This window comes from Berghia stephanieae, chromosome 3 (genome assembly GCF_034508935.2).
Source record: "Berghia stephanieae isolate SIO BIC M18660-M18661 chromosome 3, UCSD_Bste_1.3, whole genome shotgun sequence".
Classification (NCBI taxonomy): Eukaryota; Metazoa; Mollusca; class Gastropoda; order Nudibranchia; family Aeolidiidae; genus Berghia; species Berghia stephanieae.
In genome coordinates this window covers 60,957,004-60,976,112 of record NC_088362.1, presented here as the reverse complement: position 1 = coordinate 60,976,112, position 19,109 = coordinate 60,957,004, and the positions used below count along the sequence as shown (strand labels likewise).

The following is a 19,109-nucleotide window of genomic DNA, read 5'->3' as shown; positions in this document are numbered from 1 at the left end:
AGCGATCAATTGCAATTGTCCGTTTCACGCCATAGAAACTGGGATAAACCCCGGCTTCATGGGACTCATGGCTCTGAAGGACATTTTTTTATTGACACAAATTGATCACGTGCCTTTGTGTCTTGAAGTATGACACTCGGGTTTTGACCCGAAGGTCCCTGGTTCCAGTCCCACTGTGAGAGGCGTAAAGTTAAATCATTGGAAAAAGAGCCGTTACTCTCATTCTCTCACTTCCCCCAGGCATTGGATGAGTATCTGACCGATAACAGTCTTGTTTCTAGAAACCAAATATCAAAGCGCACCACATGCGTCATCTCTCGGCCTCTATGTCCAGTGTTGCTCTTTGTTTAGGACTCCTTATAAAGCGCTTTGATCACATTACGCCATATAAAAGTTAGGAAAAAAAAAGACGAAGAAAAAAAAATAAATAAAAAAGAACAACAACAAAAAAACTAAGTTGCTAAAAGCTGAGGAAGCTTTTGGTTGTTTTTTTTTTTTTGTTTTTGTTTTATCCAATTGTTTTTTGTTTTTGTTTGTTTTTTTGTTTTTGTTTTTAAAATTATTTTCTTTACCCGTAACGATCTGTGATTGGCTGGCAATTTTTATATTATTGTTGTTTTTTGGAAGCTGTTATGGACTATTTATTTTTATACATAACTTTTTTACAGTCTACGATTTCTAGCAGATTAGACTTCACTGTGTTTTTTTGTTTGTTTGTTTTCAAATGTGTTTGCTTTCTGTTTTAAAGGCTGTCGCGTGTCAATGATTGTTAATTAAAGTGTTCGATCTGGACAGGGTGTTAAAATTTTAGGCTGCTGACAACTAACTGCAAGAAAGACGACTCATTCTTTAATTCTATAAATGAATGTTTATATTGATTACGTCCCTTGGGTTCATGAACTCGAAGCCTGTGAGGGAAATCATTCAGCATAATATAAGTAACGACAAAAGAAATGACGTTTGATGCCTCGTAGCGAAAGACGACGAAGATGCAAAACATTATGACATTTGTGTTTCTTTGGTATTGAATCGATTGACTAAAAACTGAAAAAATAAAATGGGGTGGCGTAGCACAGTGGTACGGTCTTTGCTTCAGACACGAAAATTGCCGAGTTCGAATACCCGCTAGGTTGTGTTGAGAAAGTCACATCACCCTAACTCAGTTAGCGGCGCTGCACTGCGGCTGTCGCCTAGATTATCCCAGTCTTCCCTTGGAATAGATCCTCGGGACAAATTCCCCCTATGGATGAATAAAGGGAGTTTTATTTTTTATTTATATTTTGTTTCCAGCCGCAACCAGCCTTCCCCAAGCTTATAAGTTGTATTCACATTCCACTGTGGATACTCTCCCAGCACACTGGTCAAGTAACCATAATTAATAAGAATGCCATAAATATGAAACTCCTAGAATCCATAATAAAATATTTAAAATTAAAAATTGAGCTTTATATAGCGCAATATCCACTAAATGTGCTCAAAGCGCCTTACAAGGGGTCCCTGGTCAACAGGACGGGACATGACGCCTGTTAGGCGATATTACAATTTTTCGGACAAAGACAACGCTGTTAACAGCCAGGTACTCATTTTACACCTGAGTACGGTGAGAGAATGTGAATAAAGAGCCTTTTCCAAGGACTCAACTTTGCGCCGAGAGCGAGGCTCGAACCCAGGACCTACCGATCCGAAAGCGAGTGTCATACCACTAGACCACATAGCCGCACTGTTAGATATCTTATTATTTGTGTTTAGTGCCCCAAAAGATACTTGCCAATATATTCTTTTTATGATTAAACTTATTCATTGGATCGGTTTTGTTTTTATAATTTAAACAATAGATAGAATGAAGTTGACGTCACTCAGGTCTTTGTTATTGCTTTTTTTTCCCCATCCGCGTTTATGAGTAATTCTCACTAAACTGTATTAACCAGACTATAAACGTTCAAGGTTACACACAATTTTGTGTGTTGGTCCGTTATACTTCCGGATGGCAATGTTGTGAGTTTCTTACTTTTCGATAGGCCGTTCCACTTCACCACAACACCCGGTTGATACAGTGAGCTTTTTTTTTTTTTTTTTTTTTTTTTTTTTGAGCTTTTATATAGAGAAATATCCACTAAAGGTGCTCAAAGCGCTTAACAAGGGGTCCCTGTCCAACAGCAACATTTAACATTTAGCACAAGACATACAGTAGGTCTCATTATGAAAACAGAATACAGCGACACAAAAGACATCCGTGAAATTCTACCGCACTCCGTGTTTCTCATCGACAGTGGCGGGCGGCGGGCGTCAAACAGACAACGCTGTCTTGTCTGTTTTAGTTAGTTATCGAAGCCCCACATCTCACGCCCTCACGCACGTCTCGCGTTGAGCTGAGCGAAAGGTGAGAGCTTGGCGGCGGGACTGTGAGAGTTAATTTGCAATCTGCACTCCAGTGAATTTCGTCTGTTATTGTCTGTAGCACATAAAGTGAATATCCTGATTATATTACAAGGTACCAAGGATATATTATATAATATGCGTATCATTGTAAAGATGTGTTTTCTCGGAGAAAGTAGATCGTTGCCATCGAGATATGCCAAAGAAAGCAACAAACGATAATGGATAATTTAATGGATTTATAGGTATGTTGAGAAAATATGTAAATATTGAAAGGAATAAGCTCGTTTATAATGAAAAAAATCTTTATGTCACACAACTCTTTATTATTGTTTTTCTTTTTTTTTTTTTAGATTGCCAGTTGGGTGATTGTTTTCACTAACGTACTTCAATGAGACTGTAAACGTTTGAGGTTACAAATAGTTTTGTGTCTTGGTAGTTACAATGACACCACTTCTTCTTCTTCTTCTTCTTCTTCTTCTTCTTCTTCTTCTTCTTCTTCTTCTTCTTCTTCTTCTTCTTCTTCTTCTTCTTCTTCTTCTTCTTCTTCTTCTTCTACTACTACGACTACTACTACTACTACTACTACTTACTACTATACTACTACTACTAACTACTACTACTACTATTACTACTACTACTACTACTACTACTACTACTATTACTACTACTACTACTACTACTACTACTACTACTACTACTACTACTACTACTAATAATAATAATAATAATAATAAATACTACTACTACTGCTACTACTACTACTGTTACTACTACTACTACTACTACTACTACTACTACTACTACTACTACTACTACTACTACTACTACTAATAATAATAATAATAATAATAATAATAATAATAATAATAATAATAATAATAATAATAATAATAATAATAATAATAATAATAAAATAATAATAATAATAATAATAATAATAATAATAAATACTACTACTATTGCTACTTACTGCTACTACTACTACTACTACACTACTACTACTACTACTACTACTACTACTACTACTACTACTACTACTACTACTATTACTAGTACTATTACTACTACAACTACAACAACTACTACTACTACTACTACTACTACTACTACTTTTGCTAGTACTATTACTACTACAACTACTATTACTACTACTACTACTACTACTACTACTACTACTACTACTACTACTACTACTACTACTACTACTACCGCTACTACTATTACTTTTTCTACTCTTCTTCTCATTATAAAAAAAAAGGAGACCATAGCAATTTGGGTTACCAGACTTGTAAATAAATACACGTTGGTTTAAGAGTATTTCCATTAAAATTATCAAGACTATAAAACAATTTGGGGCATCAGACTCGTGAACAAATACATGTTGGTTTACAAGTAGGACGAGACATGACGCCTGTTAGGCGATATTACACTTTTTCCCTCGACCGAGACCAAGTTGTTAACGGCCAGGTACTCGTTTTACACCTGAGTACGATGAGAGAATGTGCGTAAAGAGCCTTTTCCAAGGACTCACTCAACTATGCTCCGAACCGGACTCAAACCCAAGAAACTTCCAATCCGAAGGCGAGTGTCATGCCACTCGACCACATAGCCGCACATAATAATAGAGTTTGCAACCTCTAGGACAGTGCTTTTCCGTACTCTATTTAATTTCTTAGTGGTACAGTCTTTGCTTCATACCAGAAAGGTACCGAGTTTGATTACCTGTGTGGCTTTAATCAAGTCACCTCGCCCTAGCTCGATTTGCGGCGCTGCACTGCGGCTGACGCCTGGGTTATTCCAGTCTTCCCTTGGTATAGATCGAGAGACAAATTTCCCCTATGGGATGAATAAAGGGAAATAAATTTTCATGATTTGATACCGAGTGGGACAGATATGTAGATCTGACACCCGAACCCACTTATGGGCCTAGTTTAACATCCTTGTAATGGACAATATTTTCCATCTCTTTTTTGGAGATTTCCATTACAACAATGAGCCCGTAAGGAATTGGTCAGCTGCCTACATGAAATTTCAAAAAATCGTAGTTTCCAAGGGAAAAAAAAAGAAACAAATTCACTTTAAATAGCTTTAGAATTAAACAATTTGCTTTCAGCATGGTCCAAAAATGCTCCAAAGTCCTGAATATAGGTTCTAAGAATCTAGACTTTCCTTCTCAATAAGATTTATTGAGTCAAAGAGATCTATACAGCTCTGTAAAGCTGGAGACAGAAGATTCGTATTTCTACGAATTTTTCGTAGTTCTAGTCAGGTCTGGAATTGGGTTATCAGACCTGCAATAAATGTGCACGTCGTTTGATATCATGCCAATTTCAACCCTCAGAATAATGTGGTTTCCAATTCTATTTATTCTCCATGGTTTGATATTTGACTTGTCATACAATATTCCCCCCATATCAGGCAAGCAACCGTTAGAATAAATACCATTGGCGGTGTTGAATTTCTTGGGACATCGATAATCGAATGGTTTAGAATTTCCAAAATGCCTCATTAATATTCATGAGAGCATGGTAGTGAGATGAACTGAGGTGTAAGGGTGCAGGGATTAATTTTGATTCAGTCGATGGCCGATGATTTGTAATAAGACATATATATATATATATATATATATATTATATATATATATATATATATATATATAATATATATATATATATTGATGGTATGCGTTTAGTTAAAATACTCAAAACATCCACCAGCCGGATATAACGTACCAACACACAATTTTTATGTGTATCTTTAAACGTTTATAGTCTGATTAATACAATTTAGTGAGAACTACACATAAAAAAAAATCTGGCTAAAACAATAAGAAAGAGTTGAGTGACGTCAATTTCGTTCAATCTATATAAAAGTTACATTTAAAGAACCAGCTTTGATATAGTATATTATCTACTGATATGCTCAAAGTCGTTTACAAGGCGTCCCAAACTAGCATTTACACTTAACATGTAAGAAGAGAATGATGCTTGTAAGACTATCACAATTTATCTCTTCATAAAGACAACCATGTTACGGACTCAGTACTCATTTCCGCCTGAGTGCGAAGAGATAATGTGCATTAAGAGCCTTGCCTTTTCCAAAGGATCAACTTTGCACCGCCCAGTTTTGGATTCAAACCAGATACCTCCAGGTCAGAATAGAATCGAGAATGTCATACCACAAAACCACAAAGCCACTCTCTACCTCTCTCTCTCTCTCTCTCTCTCTCTCTCTCTCTCTCTCTCTCTCTCTCTCTCTCTCTCTCTCTACCCTCTTTCCCTCTCTCCCTCTCTCTACCCCCCCTCTCTCTCTCTCTCTCTCTCTCTCTCTCTACCCTCTCTCTCTCTCTACCCTCTCTCTCTCTCTACACACTCTCTCTCTCCCCTCTCTCCTCCCCCCCTCTCTCTCTCCCTCTCTCTTTCTCCCCTTCTCTCCTTCTCTCTCTCCCTCTCTCTCTCTCTCTCTCTCTCACACACACACATACATACATACATGCACACACACTAACATATAAACACACAAACACACACCCTAGTCAAGTCACTAACGCATTATAGGTTATATTAATTCCACAGACCTGCCAACCTGGACTTGAAAAAAATCGTAGTTTTCAGAGGTTTTAACATATTAAACACTAGAATTACTAGTAAAAATTACCAATTTGTCTTTAATATGTTAAAATATTGCCTTTCAACTCCCTTATAGACAACTATGGCAACTCAAACCGTTACAGAAACGCAGACGGACAACTCAAATCCTTTTTTTTAGCTTTGGCGACCGAAGAGTTTCTGCAATGACAGATTTTATTAAGGAATTAAAGAAGCTGATATACAGAGAAGTGATAAGACGTGGAACGAGATAAAAAAAAGTTAGCTCAGGCTAGAGAAGGATTGAAACTGTTTGTCTGTGGCCTATATCCTGACCCAGGGTGAAAAAGGCAATGATGATGGTGATGACGACAACAAAACTTTGATTTCAAGAAGTTTTATTGAATCAAATATCTTTATATAATTGTCGGGTTGAAGCCAAAAATCCGCAGTTCTACGAAATTTTCGTAGCAGCAGGCAGGTCTGTATTCTATGACATTTACGGACAAGTCAATCTGTAAGCTGATCCTAAATTACCCCGTTAAGTGACGGACTCCGGAAAAAACCCAACTCGCATAAAAAAAATTTGGCCAGAAATCGCGTCCTTCAAATATCGATCGATTTAATTGACCCTCGTCTTGGCAAAAACTCTCAAACTTGGGACTTCGAGAAATCTTCTTTTAAGGCCCAGGTTTAAGAGTTTTGTCAAGATGAGGGTCATTTAATTCAATCTTTATCTAAAGAACGAATTTTCTGGCCAAATTTTTAAACACGAGTTTTTTTCCATTGTCCGGCAGTTAACTTGTTTAAAAAAAACATCCTTGGCCGGTGAGACATGACCATAGTCATATGTCCCTGCGGGTCATAACGTGATGATATTGTCAATAATACAAGCGCGGACTCGAAATATTACATTACTAGCAAAATACGGACATAATTAGGACGAGATCCAGTTTCCGACCTGTTCTCTCCAGGCTTGCGTTCCAAGGAAACTTAACTCTTGTGATACTACACGCACATCAGATAAGTCTCTCTCGGCAGAGAGTGGTGGTACTTTGTTTAACCTCCGTAAATTGATGCTATGCGTTTAGGTAAAATACTCACAACATCTGCCTGCTGGATATACCGTAGGAACGCACAAAACTATGTGTAACCTTGAACGTTTATAATCTGATTGATAAAATTTAGTGAGAGCTAATCGTTAAAATGGCTGTCTAAAAACAATAACAAAGTGCTAAGTGACACCAACTTCGTTCCTTCTATATGCAGTGATATTGCTTTTCTATGAGAAAAACCCTCACGTTAATTCCTGAGAGATGATACTACACGGTATTCTGTGCGTGCGGCTGTGTGTTCTTGTGGTATGACAGTCGCTTTCGGATCGGAAGGTCCTGGGTTCGAGCCTCGCTCGGCGCATAGTTGAGTCCTTGGAAAAGGCTATTTCCTTACTTCCTCTCACCGTGCTCAGGTGTAAAATGAGTATCTGACCGTAACAGCATTGTCTCTGTCAAAAAAAAAAAAAGATGTAATATCGCCTAACAGGCGTCATGTCACGTCCCACATGCTAAGTGCCAGGGACCTCTTGTAAAGCGCTTTAAGCACGTTTAGTGAGTATTGCGCTTTATAAAAGCTCAATTTATTTTTCTTCCAAGCGTAAGTAAAAATATTCTGCTAAAAAAAGACCCAAAAAAACAAACTTGAGCTTTTATATAGTTCATTATCCACAAACCGTGCTCAAAGCGCTTTACCAGGAGTAAACATTCTACATGTAGGACAAGACATGATGCCTGTTAGGCGACATTACCATTTTTTTCGGACAGAGACAATGCTGTTAACGCCCGGTACTCATCTTACACCTGATTATGGTAAGAGGATGTGAGTAAAGAGCCTTTTCCAACACCACACAGCGCGACGGGTAGTCGAACCTGGTACCTATCGGGTACGAAGCAAAGACCATACCTCTGAGCCACGCTGTCCCATAAGGGTATGTCAACAATTTTAAACGAAGCCCGTAGATATGAAGGGTTATCGGACCTGAAAATATGTACCCATGTCATGCACATCAAAGCTGTAAAACTAAAACGATCAATTACTATAGTCTGGTACGTGTTGCTGGTGGATAGTGATCCCTTGTAAAGCACTTTGAGCACGTTTTGTGGATTTTGCGCTAAATATAAGCTCCAGATTAAAAAAAGATAATATTATTCTGCAATCAACCTTTCATACAAAATAGATTTTGTACATGGTGTATGGCAAAGTACAGAAATGGTAGTTTACTAGTTATGATTTACATTAATTTACATATTTAATCATCTTTTACTGTTTTATAAATTTTCATTTTCAGAACTTTCACATCCGACAGGAGATTCACTGAGGAGTGTTTAGTTACACGTAATAAAAAAAAAAAAACATTGGAGATGTGATGTGATACCAGTAATCCAGTAAACATTTGCAAATATGTAATTCCTGACAATTTCGCGTCATAAATGTTGTCTTTGTAAACTTAACATTATAACGCGTTACCTTTCGTGTGCAGCTTGTGCTCTTCTGGTATGACAATTTAGCTTGTTGCTAAATCAGTACAAATGCACTCAGTTAAAAGAGTTTTTAAAATTTGTTTTTAAAAAAAGGGAAGAGAAACACCCGAGGCGTAACCTGAGATGAAGTCTGACTTCCTAATGTTTTATTTTTCCTAAAATGTGTAAACTTTATATAACTACAAGAGTTATGACTCCAGATAAAATACAATCACAGGCGTCAACAAAAACCTCATTGTGAAGACGAACAAAGTACAAAGAAACTGGGAATTATGGAAAACACGGAGGAAAATAACACATTGAAAATCCCCACATCTGAACCAGTGGTAGAATCAGGGTTAACAAGGACTTTGGTTCGATTCCCCAACAACGCCACAATTCCAAACTCCTCGACAGCAAGTGGAGACTCGATGGCTGCTGAACCTAGTCTAACAAATTCAGACGTCGATGCTAATCAGTCTCCAGCCTTTATTGTCTCATCACCATCGCCGTCAGGTCAAGGTGACACAATAACACCGTCAGCCAATCAGGTGCAACCTAGTCAAGGGCGAGAAACTCCAACGCACAAAAAGGAATCAGTAACGATATCATCGCAGTTGGCGGCACAAAACGTAACTACGAGTCACACGACAACATCGCTCCTCTCCACGGTGGAATCTTTCCCGCCTTCCAGGTTGGAGTCTGCGATTCGATCACCCATCCATCAAGCATCCAAGCCCGCCAGTTCTACAAGAGATGATCCACATCGCATCACGACAACAAACGGCCGTAAAGGCGTCGGGATCAAGCAAGAACCACCAGATGATATTAAGGTAGGGGCGGTTTGTAACGCTTTTCATAAGTTTGTTATTCTCCATCAATACTGTAAGCGTCTTCTTCTTCTTCTTCTTCTTCTTCTTCTTCTTCTTCTTCTTCTTCTTCTTCTTCTTCTTCTTCTTCTTCTTCTTCTCTTCTTCTTTCTTCTTTCTTCTTCTTCTTCTATCTTCTTCTCTCTTCTTTTCTACTACTACTACTACTACTACTACTACTACTACTACTACTACCACTACTACTACTACTACTACTACTACTACTACTACTACTACTACTACTACTACTACTACTACTACTACGACGACGACTACTACTACTACTACTACTACTACTACTACTACTACTACTACTACTACTACTACTACTACTGTTGCTGCTACTACTAGTACTAGTACTACTAGTTGATAACCCAGATTGTTATGAGCTCATTTTTATAATGGAAATACTCTCCACGAGAATTAATCATCCAAGTCTTTCCACGTTGATTAAGAAAAAAATATCTTTCATCCAATCAAAAACTGGATCGGGTTTCTCAAAGAGACCCGGATTGGCTTCGTGTTCCGTAGAAATTCAACAAAGACTTCAACATTTTCAAGAATCCGATCCGAGACGCTTTGATTTAGCACGACCGGAAAACGGAAGTCGCCATTAGACACCATTCCTCCGGTGAGAGGAAACGCCCCCTTACATTGGGCATCATGTAAAACAATAAGACTATGTCATCCAGAGTAAAAAACTCTCAAACCTGGGACTTCCCGAAGTCTTCGAGAAAGTCCAAGATTTGAGAGTTGGTTTGTTTGTTTGTTTCCAAAATGATGGTCATTTAAATCGATACATATTGTTTAAAGCATGAGTTTTCTGGCAAAAAAATTTAATGACGTGTCTTTCCAGAGAGTAAATTGGTCCTTCAGAGGCTCATGGGGCCAGAGTTTATCCGGTATCTAAAGCGTGAAACGGACAATAGCAATTGCTTACTACCCTTTGCAATGTACTTTCCGCCAGATCCAAAGATCCAGTTACCCATTAACTGCTGGGTGGACAAGGGGGCGAGAAAAAATTATCTCGACTGCACCTGGAATCGATCTCGGTCCCTTTTCTTGTGAAGCCAGTGCTCTACCAACTGTCATCGGGTCCCCCTGAGCCATTCTGGAAATTGATTGTGCAACCATAAATATGAAACTAAATCTTTCGCATTCCGGGTTACTATTCACCGTTTTGAGAAGTTGGGTCACGTGTTACCGGATAGCGAGGTTGGGTCACATATTGCTTGTAATCAGATGTTGTTGTTGTTGACTTAATCCACGAGAATTAATCATCCAAGTCTTTCCACGTTGATTAAGAATAAAATATCTTTCATCCAATCAAAAACTGGATCGGGTTTCTCAAAGAGACCCGGATTGGCTTCGTGTTCCGTAGAGATTCAACAAAGACTTCAACATTTTCAAGAACCCGATCCGAGACGCTTTAATTGAGCACGACCGGAAACGGGAAGTCGCCATTAGACACCATTCGTCCGGTGAGAGGAAACGCCCCCTTTCCTTGGGTATCATGTAAAACAATAAATGTGACGACAAACTTGAGTTTTTTATATAGCGAACTATCCACCAAACATGCCCAAGGCGCTTTACAAGGGGTCCCTATCCAACAGCAACACTTAACATGTAAGACGTGACATGACGCCTTTTAGGCGATATTACATTTTCGGACAGAGACATGCTGTTAACGGTCAGGTACTCATTTTACACCCGAGTACGGTGTGAGAATGTGAAGAGCTTTTTCCGAGGACTCAACTATGCGCCAGGATTCGAGATCCGCTCTGGGCTGAGTCATTGGTTGAGTCCTTGGAACAGGCTCTTTACTCACATTCTCTCACCGCCTAAGAGGCGTCATTTGTTGTCCTTCATGTTAAGTGTTGCTGTTGGCTAGGGCTCCCCTGTAAAGCGCTTTGAGCATGTTTAGTGGATATTACCCTTTCTAAATACTTTTTTTTTCCCCTTTTTTTTTTGGCCAGAAAACTCGTCTTTCATATATCGACCGATTTAAATGACCCTCACCTTGGCAAAAACTCTCAAACCTAAGACTCCGCTAAGTCTTCAATAATATTGTTATTAAAACAAACTCATATCAGTTCGGTTATCATCAGATCTACAAATTTAAATAACACGAGCACGAATTAGCTGATGGCGTGAGGAAAAAAATCAATTCGTTAAACAACGAGTTAATGAATTTGTAATATAACTGAATTTGATCTGAGGTATTACATCATGTCAGTTTATTAATCCATTAATTTACCAATATTTGATTACCCTTGAATCCATCTTGAAATGTCATCTCGGATTTGTACATTGAGAACAACAATTGACTTGAAAATGAGAACACTCACCATAATGTCTTTTATTACTTTTCCAGTAGCCTACATCCTCCTTCATTTCATCTTCCCCATCCTTCTCCTCCTCTTTCTCCTACCTCCCACCCCCTCCACCTCATCATACTCCTCCCCCTTCTCCTCCTCCTCCTCTTCCTCCTCATCCTCTACTGCCGACACCACAACAGCAGTTCATAAAGAACCCTATGGAGTTATATATAATTTCTTACTATGTCGTCTAAGATTTGAATGTTAAGAACGATTATAAACTTTAAAATGAGAATACATTCTATTCCTCTTTTACTACTTCTCCTCCTGCTACTCCTTCTTCTTCTTCTTCTTCTTCTTCTTCTTCTTCTTCTTCTTCTTCTTCTTCTTCTTCTTCTTCTTCTTCTTCTTCTTCTTCTTCTTCTTCTCTTCTTCTTCTTCTTCTTCTTCTTCTTCTTTCTTCTTCTTCTTCTTCTCTTCTCTTCTTCTTCTTCTTCTTCTTCTTCTTCTCTCTTCTTCTTCTTTCTTCTTCTTCTTCTTCTTCTTCTTCTTCTTCTTCTTCTTCTTCTTCTTCTTTTCTTCTTCTTCTTCTTCTTCTTCTTCTTCTTCTTCTCTTCTTCTTCTTTTCTTTCTTCTTCTTCTTCTTCTTCTTCTTCTTCTTTCTTCTTCTTCTTCTTCTTCTTCTTCTTTCTTCTTCTTCTTCTTCTTCTTCTTCTTCTTCTTCTTCTTCTTCTTCTTCTTCTTCTTCTTCTTCTTCTCTTCTTCTTCTTCTTCTTCTCTCTTCTTCTTCTTCTTCTCTCTTCTTCTTCTTCTTCTCCTCCTCCTCCTCCTCCTCCCCTCCTCCTCCTCCTCCTCCTCCTCCTCTCTCCCCTTCTCTTCTTCTTCTTCTTCTTCTTCTTCTTCTTCTTCTTCTTCTTCTTCTTCTTCTTCTTCTTCTTCTTCTTCTTCTCCTTCTCCTTCTTCTTCTCCTCCTCCTCCTCCTCCTCCTCCTCCTCCTCCTCCCCTTCTACTTCTTCTTCTTCTTCTTCTTCTTCTTCTTCTTCTTCTTCTTCTTCTTCTTCTTTGTCTTCTTCGTCACCTGACCTCCTCCTCCTCCTCCTCCTCCTCCTCCTCCTTTTCCTCCTCCTCTTCCTCCTCTTCCTCCTCCTCTTCCTCCTCCTCCTCTTTCACCACAACTACAGTTTGGAAAGAACCTTATTTAGTTACGTATATCTTGATATTTCATCTAGAATCCAAACGTTTGGAGCTTTCATTCACTTGTATCACCTATCCTCATACTTATCATTTCCCCCTTCCTCCTCCTCCTCCTCCTCCTCCTCCATAGCGGGCAAGGAGGCACCTACTGTCTCTCCTATTACTATCTCCTGATATTTGTTTTCCAACATGCTTTCTGTCTTTGTCTTGAAATGAGATTACTTGTTTTTTTCTGGCCCTAGCTGCTGGATACCCTGGTTGGGAGGGAAGCATTCAAATCTATAGAATAGTTCTGGGAGATTATATTTTTTTGGTCTTCTCTAGACTCTCTGTTTTGCGCTGTATTCTTTTTTTTTTTTTAAATATTAATATATTATTTGTAAACATTTGAGTGTGTTCCTCTTAGTGGGATCATGAGCCTATGTCAGAATGAGACGTTTACGTGATCTCAAACTAAGTACACTGATAGTGTGCTCTTGGAAGCTACATCTGTTCCCTATTTGAACTAATTCCCCTTTCCCTCACTTTTTTCTTGGGTACTTTAATTGTAATTCTAGAACCTTTTACTATCCCATTTTATTCCGTTTTACTGGCGCTGATATGTGTTGCAAGCGCCATAAAACCCTTTTAAAAAAACAACAAACAAACAACCTCCTCATCATACTCCTCCACCTTCTCCTCCTCCTCCTCTTTTTCTTCTTCTTCTTCTTCTTCTTCTTCTTCTTCTTCTTCTTCTTCTTCTTCTTCTTCTTCTTCTTCTTCTTCTTCTTCTTCTTCTTCCTCATCATTATCACGTCATCATCATCATCATCATCATCATCATCATCATCATCATCATCATCATCATCATCCTTGTCGTCATCCTCATCCTTATTACCACCACGACCACCACCACCACCACCACCATCACAACAACAGCAACGATAAGTACATACTTCAGTAAGACAACAACAATCCACGCCCCACCCAACCATCCCTCCATTGGGCATCTTTCTATACCAGAGTCGATTACAAGAAAACAAAGAACTAAAATAGACACGCTACCGTATCTGACAAAACGCCGTAATTCAAATTTTGTATTTTTAAAAATAGGTTTTACCACAACTACTGGAACAATATCCATGAATTAACATTTACTCATAGATTTAATATACACATAGAGTATTATTTTCTCTATAGAACGTTGCCTTTTGGTGTAAATAATACAACGCGTGAGAGCGCGCCTTGATTAGAAAGAAAAGAAGCAATTTATTTACCGCACTGACACAACTTCAGCATCACAATTATGTTGAGGAGTTTAAAGTCTTCCGTTTTGAACACAAAAAGACCCTTCTTGACTATCTTATTGTTATAAAAATCTTTTGTCAGATTGTTCCATTCCTATGAGGTCCAGTGGTATGACACTCACCGTACTCAGGCGTAAAATGAGTACCTGGTCGTTAACAACGTTGCCTCTGTCCGAAAATTTGTAATATCGCCCAACAGGCGTCATGTCTCGTCCTACATGTTAAGTGTTGCTGTTGGCCAGGAACCCCTTGTAAAGCGCTTTGAGCACTTTTAATGGACATTGCCCTATTATATAAAACCTCAATTTTAATTAATTTTTTTTAGGTTCGTGGGAAATAGCTCTGTTGCCAATATGTTGTGTTTGATCTGTTGATTGTGTATGTCATAGGATCAGTGGTAGAATTGGTACCATGTCTGCGTGTTGATATGAACGCCAACTTGTCAAGAATTTTTAAACCTGAGACTTTTTAAAAACTTCATATTTAAAAACCTTTGAGTAAGATAGCAACAATCCTGTAAGGCTTTTGTTATATTGTGGCATAGCACTCCTCTCCAGACCTGAAGATCCATGGTTCGAGTCTTGCTCAGTGCGGCGTAAAGTTCAATCCTTAGAAAAAGGCTCTTTACTAACATTCTCTCACTTTACTCAGGTCTAAAAGGAATACCTGGTCGTCAGTAGGGTTGTTTTTATCGATTAAAAAATTTGTAATAGCGCCTAACAGTCGTGATGTAAAGAAAGGTCCTTTATGTTAAGGGTTGCTGTTCAATTGGGACTATTGTAAAGCGGTTGAACAAGCCTATGTTTTGGCTTCTTTTTTTTTTAAAGATAGAATCTTATAAGGCGTTGTGGTCTTGTGGAATGACTCTTTGTCTTCGACCCGTACGTCCCGCTGTGAGCGTGCAAAGTTGGATTCTTGGAAAAGCTCTTTTATTCACATTCTCTCACTGTACCCCAGGAGGAAAATAAGGACCTGGCCAATAACAGTATTGTCACCGTGGAGAAAATGTACAGTGTTGGTGCTGGCTTGGGACCTGCTATAAAGCGATTTGAGCGCGCAACATAGTGGATATTGCTCTGTATAGATTTCAACCCTTTTTTTCCATTCTTCAATGTGTGAAATGTGGCGAGGTAGCTGGTAAACTGTCTCGTCTTGTCATATGAGTCAAGCAATATTTACCATGGTAAATGGCTGGATAAGTGACAGTGATCATACACAATTCTTGTCCTACGTTGTGACATTATCCCACTCGACTCAGGTTGAATGAATACCAGGCTATTTGACGGATATTTGTAGGAGTGTTAATACAAAAAGAACGCCTTAAAGGCGATTGGTACTGTATAAAATGGAAATATCATTCACTATAGTCTGCTGAGGGAATAAATGAAACATTTTGAAGCACATCCAGCTATGGAAAACGGAAAATCCATAGAAATGATCTATATTAATGTCCATATTAATTTTGTTTTACTTAAATAATCCCCGACCATAAAGGAGGAAGAAAAAAAAGTGTTTTGTGAGCGTTTGCCACAAGAGACGAAGAGGAAATTTGCTATCTGATAACCTGGGTTTATGTATGGAGCCAGCCATCTCGCTTGGAATCGGAGACGGGTATCGTCTGTCACATGTTCGTGCCAATGCGATACTGACCCTGCTGGGCGATACGGCTGACACAAGATCGGATTACTAAAATTAATATTATTTGTGCTTGGGTATCGTTCTCGTTTTTATCGACTTGAGTCAAACAATGATTTCAGCCCAGTCGATATTTTATTATCACGTCAAGGAAAATGTTGGAATTTGGTATAATAAATTGGGAATATTGAGTGGGTTTTGTTTTTAATATTGTTTTCGGTTCATATATAAATATGTGTGGCTATGTGGTCAATAACACAATAATGGATAAAGTCACCACATAATTGTCGAGAATATAAACTGAAGTATCGTTTTTCAGTCGTCATATATAGTGTTGCTGCTGGCTTGGGACCTACTATAAAGCGACTTGAGCACGCAAAATCTGCAGTGACGGGTAATTTCGCCTTTTGCATATAAAGACGTTGACCGATGAACTTGAAAAGTGATGACACTCGCCTTCGGATCGGAAGGTCTTGGGTTCGAGTCCCCCTCTTGGCGGCATATTGTTGAGTACTTGGAAAAAGGCTCTTTCCTCACATTATCTCACCGTACTTCGGTGTAAAATGAGTAGGCCTACCTGGTCCTGAACAGCATTGTCTCTGTCGGAAAAATTGTAGGCCTATTATCGTCTGGCATGCTTCCTACATGTAAAGATTTGCTGTTGGCTAGGGACCCCTTGTAAAGCGCCTTGAGCACGTTTAGTGGATATTGCGCTATATAAATGCTCGTTTTAATCAAATCTATATGACGTAACCTAGTGATTCAAAACACGATCATGTCGGGGTGAATTAGATGCTGAAGTCCATTCATAACCAAAAAAACTGATACACACTAACAATTTTTCATCTCCATTATCACCACAATCATTGAAATTCTGGTCCCGATGTTGTGTCAGTTGCTTTGCACACACTACCCCACTCGACTCAGGTGTGACGAGGACCTTTCTATAGGGAGTTTTGGAAATTGTAAGAGTGCTAGTACTTACCTAAACAAACAAACAAACAAACTTAAACATTCATGTCGAGCAATATCCACTAAACGTGCTCAAATCGCTTTACACAGGGTCCCTGACCAACAGCAACACATAACACGTAGAATGACATATGACGCCTGTTGGGCGATATTACAAACTTTTTTCGACAGAGACAACGCCGTTGACGGTCAGGTCCTCGTTTTACACCTGAGTAGGGTGAGGGAATGTGAGTAAAGAGCCTTTTTCCAAGGACTCAACTATGCGCCGAGCGAGGCACGAACCCAGGATCATCCGATCCGAAAGCGAGTGTCATGCCACAAGACCACAAAGTCGCACCAGACCACATAGCCACATAAGAGGCGACTGGTACTGTAAGATATGGAAATATGTCTTCGTGTGTCCTGCTGGAGGTTTAATGAATAAACAATATTAAGCGCATTGAACGTGATCAATCCATGGAAATACACTATTGATACTATGCGTTTAAATAAAATACTCATAGCATACGTCAACCGGATACATTGTACCAACACACAAAACTATGTGTAACCTTAAACATCTATAGTCTGATTGATAGATAATGTGCGCTTGACCAAGAAGCTCACAACATTGCCATCCGAAAGTATAACGGACCAACACACAAAACTCTGTGTAACCATGAACTTTTTATAGTCTGGATAATACAGTTAAGTGAGAATGACTCATAAAAATGGATGGCAAAAAGCAATAACAAAGACTTGAGTGACGTCAACTTCGTTCTATCTACAGAATTCAATGACAAGTCGTCCCCATAATGGCTATAAATAAACTACACGAACAAAAATCTGAATGAGGTCAATTTCATTCCTTCTATATAAGAACACATTTTCTTGCCAAATATATTTTTTTTTGGTGAATTTTGGCCATATGAGGCAGCGATATCATATTGTTATTATATGATAGCCCACTGTAACACGACCCATGTAATTTAAGTGGTAAACTAATATTTTAATATCGCGAATGTCGAGGCTTATCTACGAAATGTAGAGAACACGACACCATCATTCTATTCCGGTTATCTAAAAAGTCTTTGTACGATGACACAGGATTCAAGTTTTGAAAATACAAACCAGACATGCCTTTTAAAAAATATTTAAAAAACAAACAAAAAACTTGAGCGTTTATATAGCGTAATATCCAATAAACATGCTCAAAGCGCTCACAGTGCGTCTCTGGCTAATAAGAACACTAAGTCTGTTAGGCGAAATTACAATTTTTCGGACAGATACAATGCTGTTAACGACCAGGTACTCATTTTACACCTGAGTACAAACCAACAGCAACACATAACATGTAGAACGAGACATGATGCCTGTTAGGTGATATTACAATTGTTTTCCGACAAAGACAACACTGTTAACGGCCAGGTACTCATTTTGCACCTAAGTACGCTGAAAGAATGTGAGTAAAGAGCCTTTTCCAAGGACTCAACTGTGCACCGAGCGAGGCTCGAACCCAGGACCTTCCGATCCGAAAGCAAGTGTCATACCACAAGACCACATAGCCACACCAGATCTGCCTGCTTAGAATTGGAAAAAAATTGAAGTTTTCATCTGTAATTCCATAGTAGATATTTCAACTACCTACCATTAAAAATGATCAATTTCTGTTTAAATACATTAAATTATTGCTTTAACTCCTTTATTTACTAGCTCTGGCAAGAAAACTTCGTTTTGAAGAAATTTATTGAATTAAAGACCTTTATATAATTATAATTGTCGATGAGGACCCAAAAAATTCGTATTTCTACGAAATTTTCGTAATTGTTGGCAAGTCTGTTATACATAGAACATCAATTTCTTGTTGTTAAGAAGAGAATCAGTTAGTTTATATTTAAAATAGATATTGATAATTGTGACCCATCATGTCGATTTGCTACAGGTTTGAGAGTTTTTGCCAGAAGAGGGTCATTCAAAATTGATCGATATTTGAAGGACTAATTTTCTGGACAAATTTTAAAAGTGCAGTGCAGCGCTGCAAACTGAGCTAAGGCGAGGTGAGTTGCTCAAGGCCACGCAGCGCAGCGGGTGATCGAACTCGGTACCTTTCGGGTACAAAGCAAAGACCGTGCCGCTGAGCCACGCTGTCCCATTGGTCGAAGAGCGTTCGAATGACCATAATATTTATTAAGTGTTGAAGCGCCGTTGACCAGTTAACTTCCGTACTCTGGAAAAACACGCAATTAAAAAATTTGGCAGATTAAAATGACCCTCATCTTGGTAAAAAAAAAAAAGATCAAATCTGGGAGACTTCGCACACCCCACCTGTATTCATTTTTCGATATTGATGGAAAGTCGATACTGAAGTGAATAG

General features: G+C 38.6%; 1 protein-coding gene across 4 annotated transcripts in view; it reads left to right on the top strand.

Moving 5' to 3' along the window:
* The first annotated feature begins 2,320 nt into the window (after nucleotides 1–2,320).
* Nucleotides 2,321–19,109, top strand: part of LOC144968123 (uncharacterized) — a 71,400-nt gene continuing 54,611 nt past the window's right edge. For 3 of the 4 annotated variants that reach the window (XM_078906130.1, XM_078906128.1, XM_078906127.1), the window contains exons 1-2: nucleotides 2,426–2,621; nucleotides 8,311–9,315. In XM_078906130.1, coding sequence (XP_078762256.1) covers nucleotides 8,776–9,315 — 540 coding nt within the window. In that variant the 5' untranslated portion in view covers nucleotides 2,426–2,621; nucleotides 8,311–8,775. Of the gene's footprint in view, nucleotides 2,622–8,310; nucleotides 9,316–19,109 lie in introns of all 4 variants that reach the window. The other variant, XM_078906129.1, reaches the window with a different exon arrangement.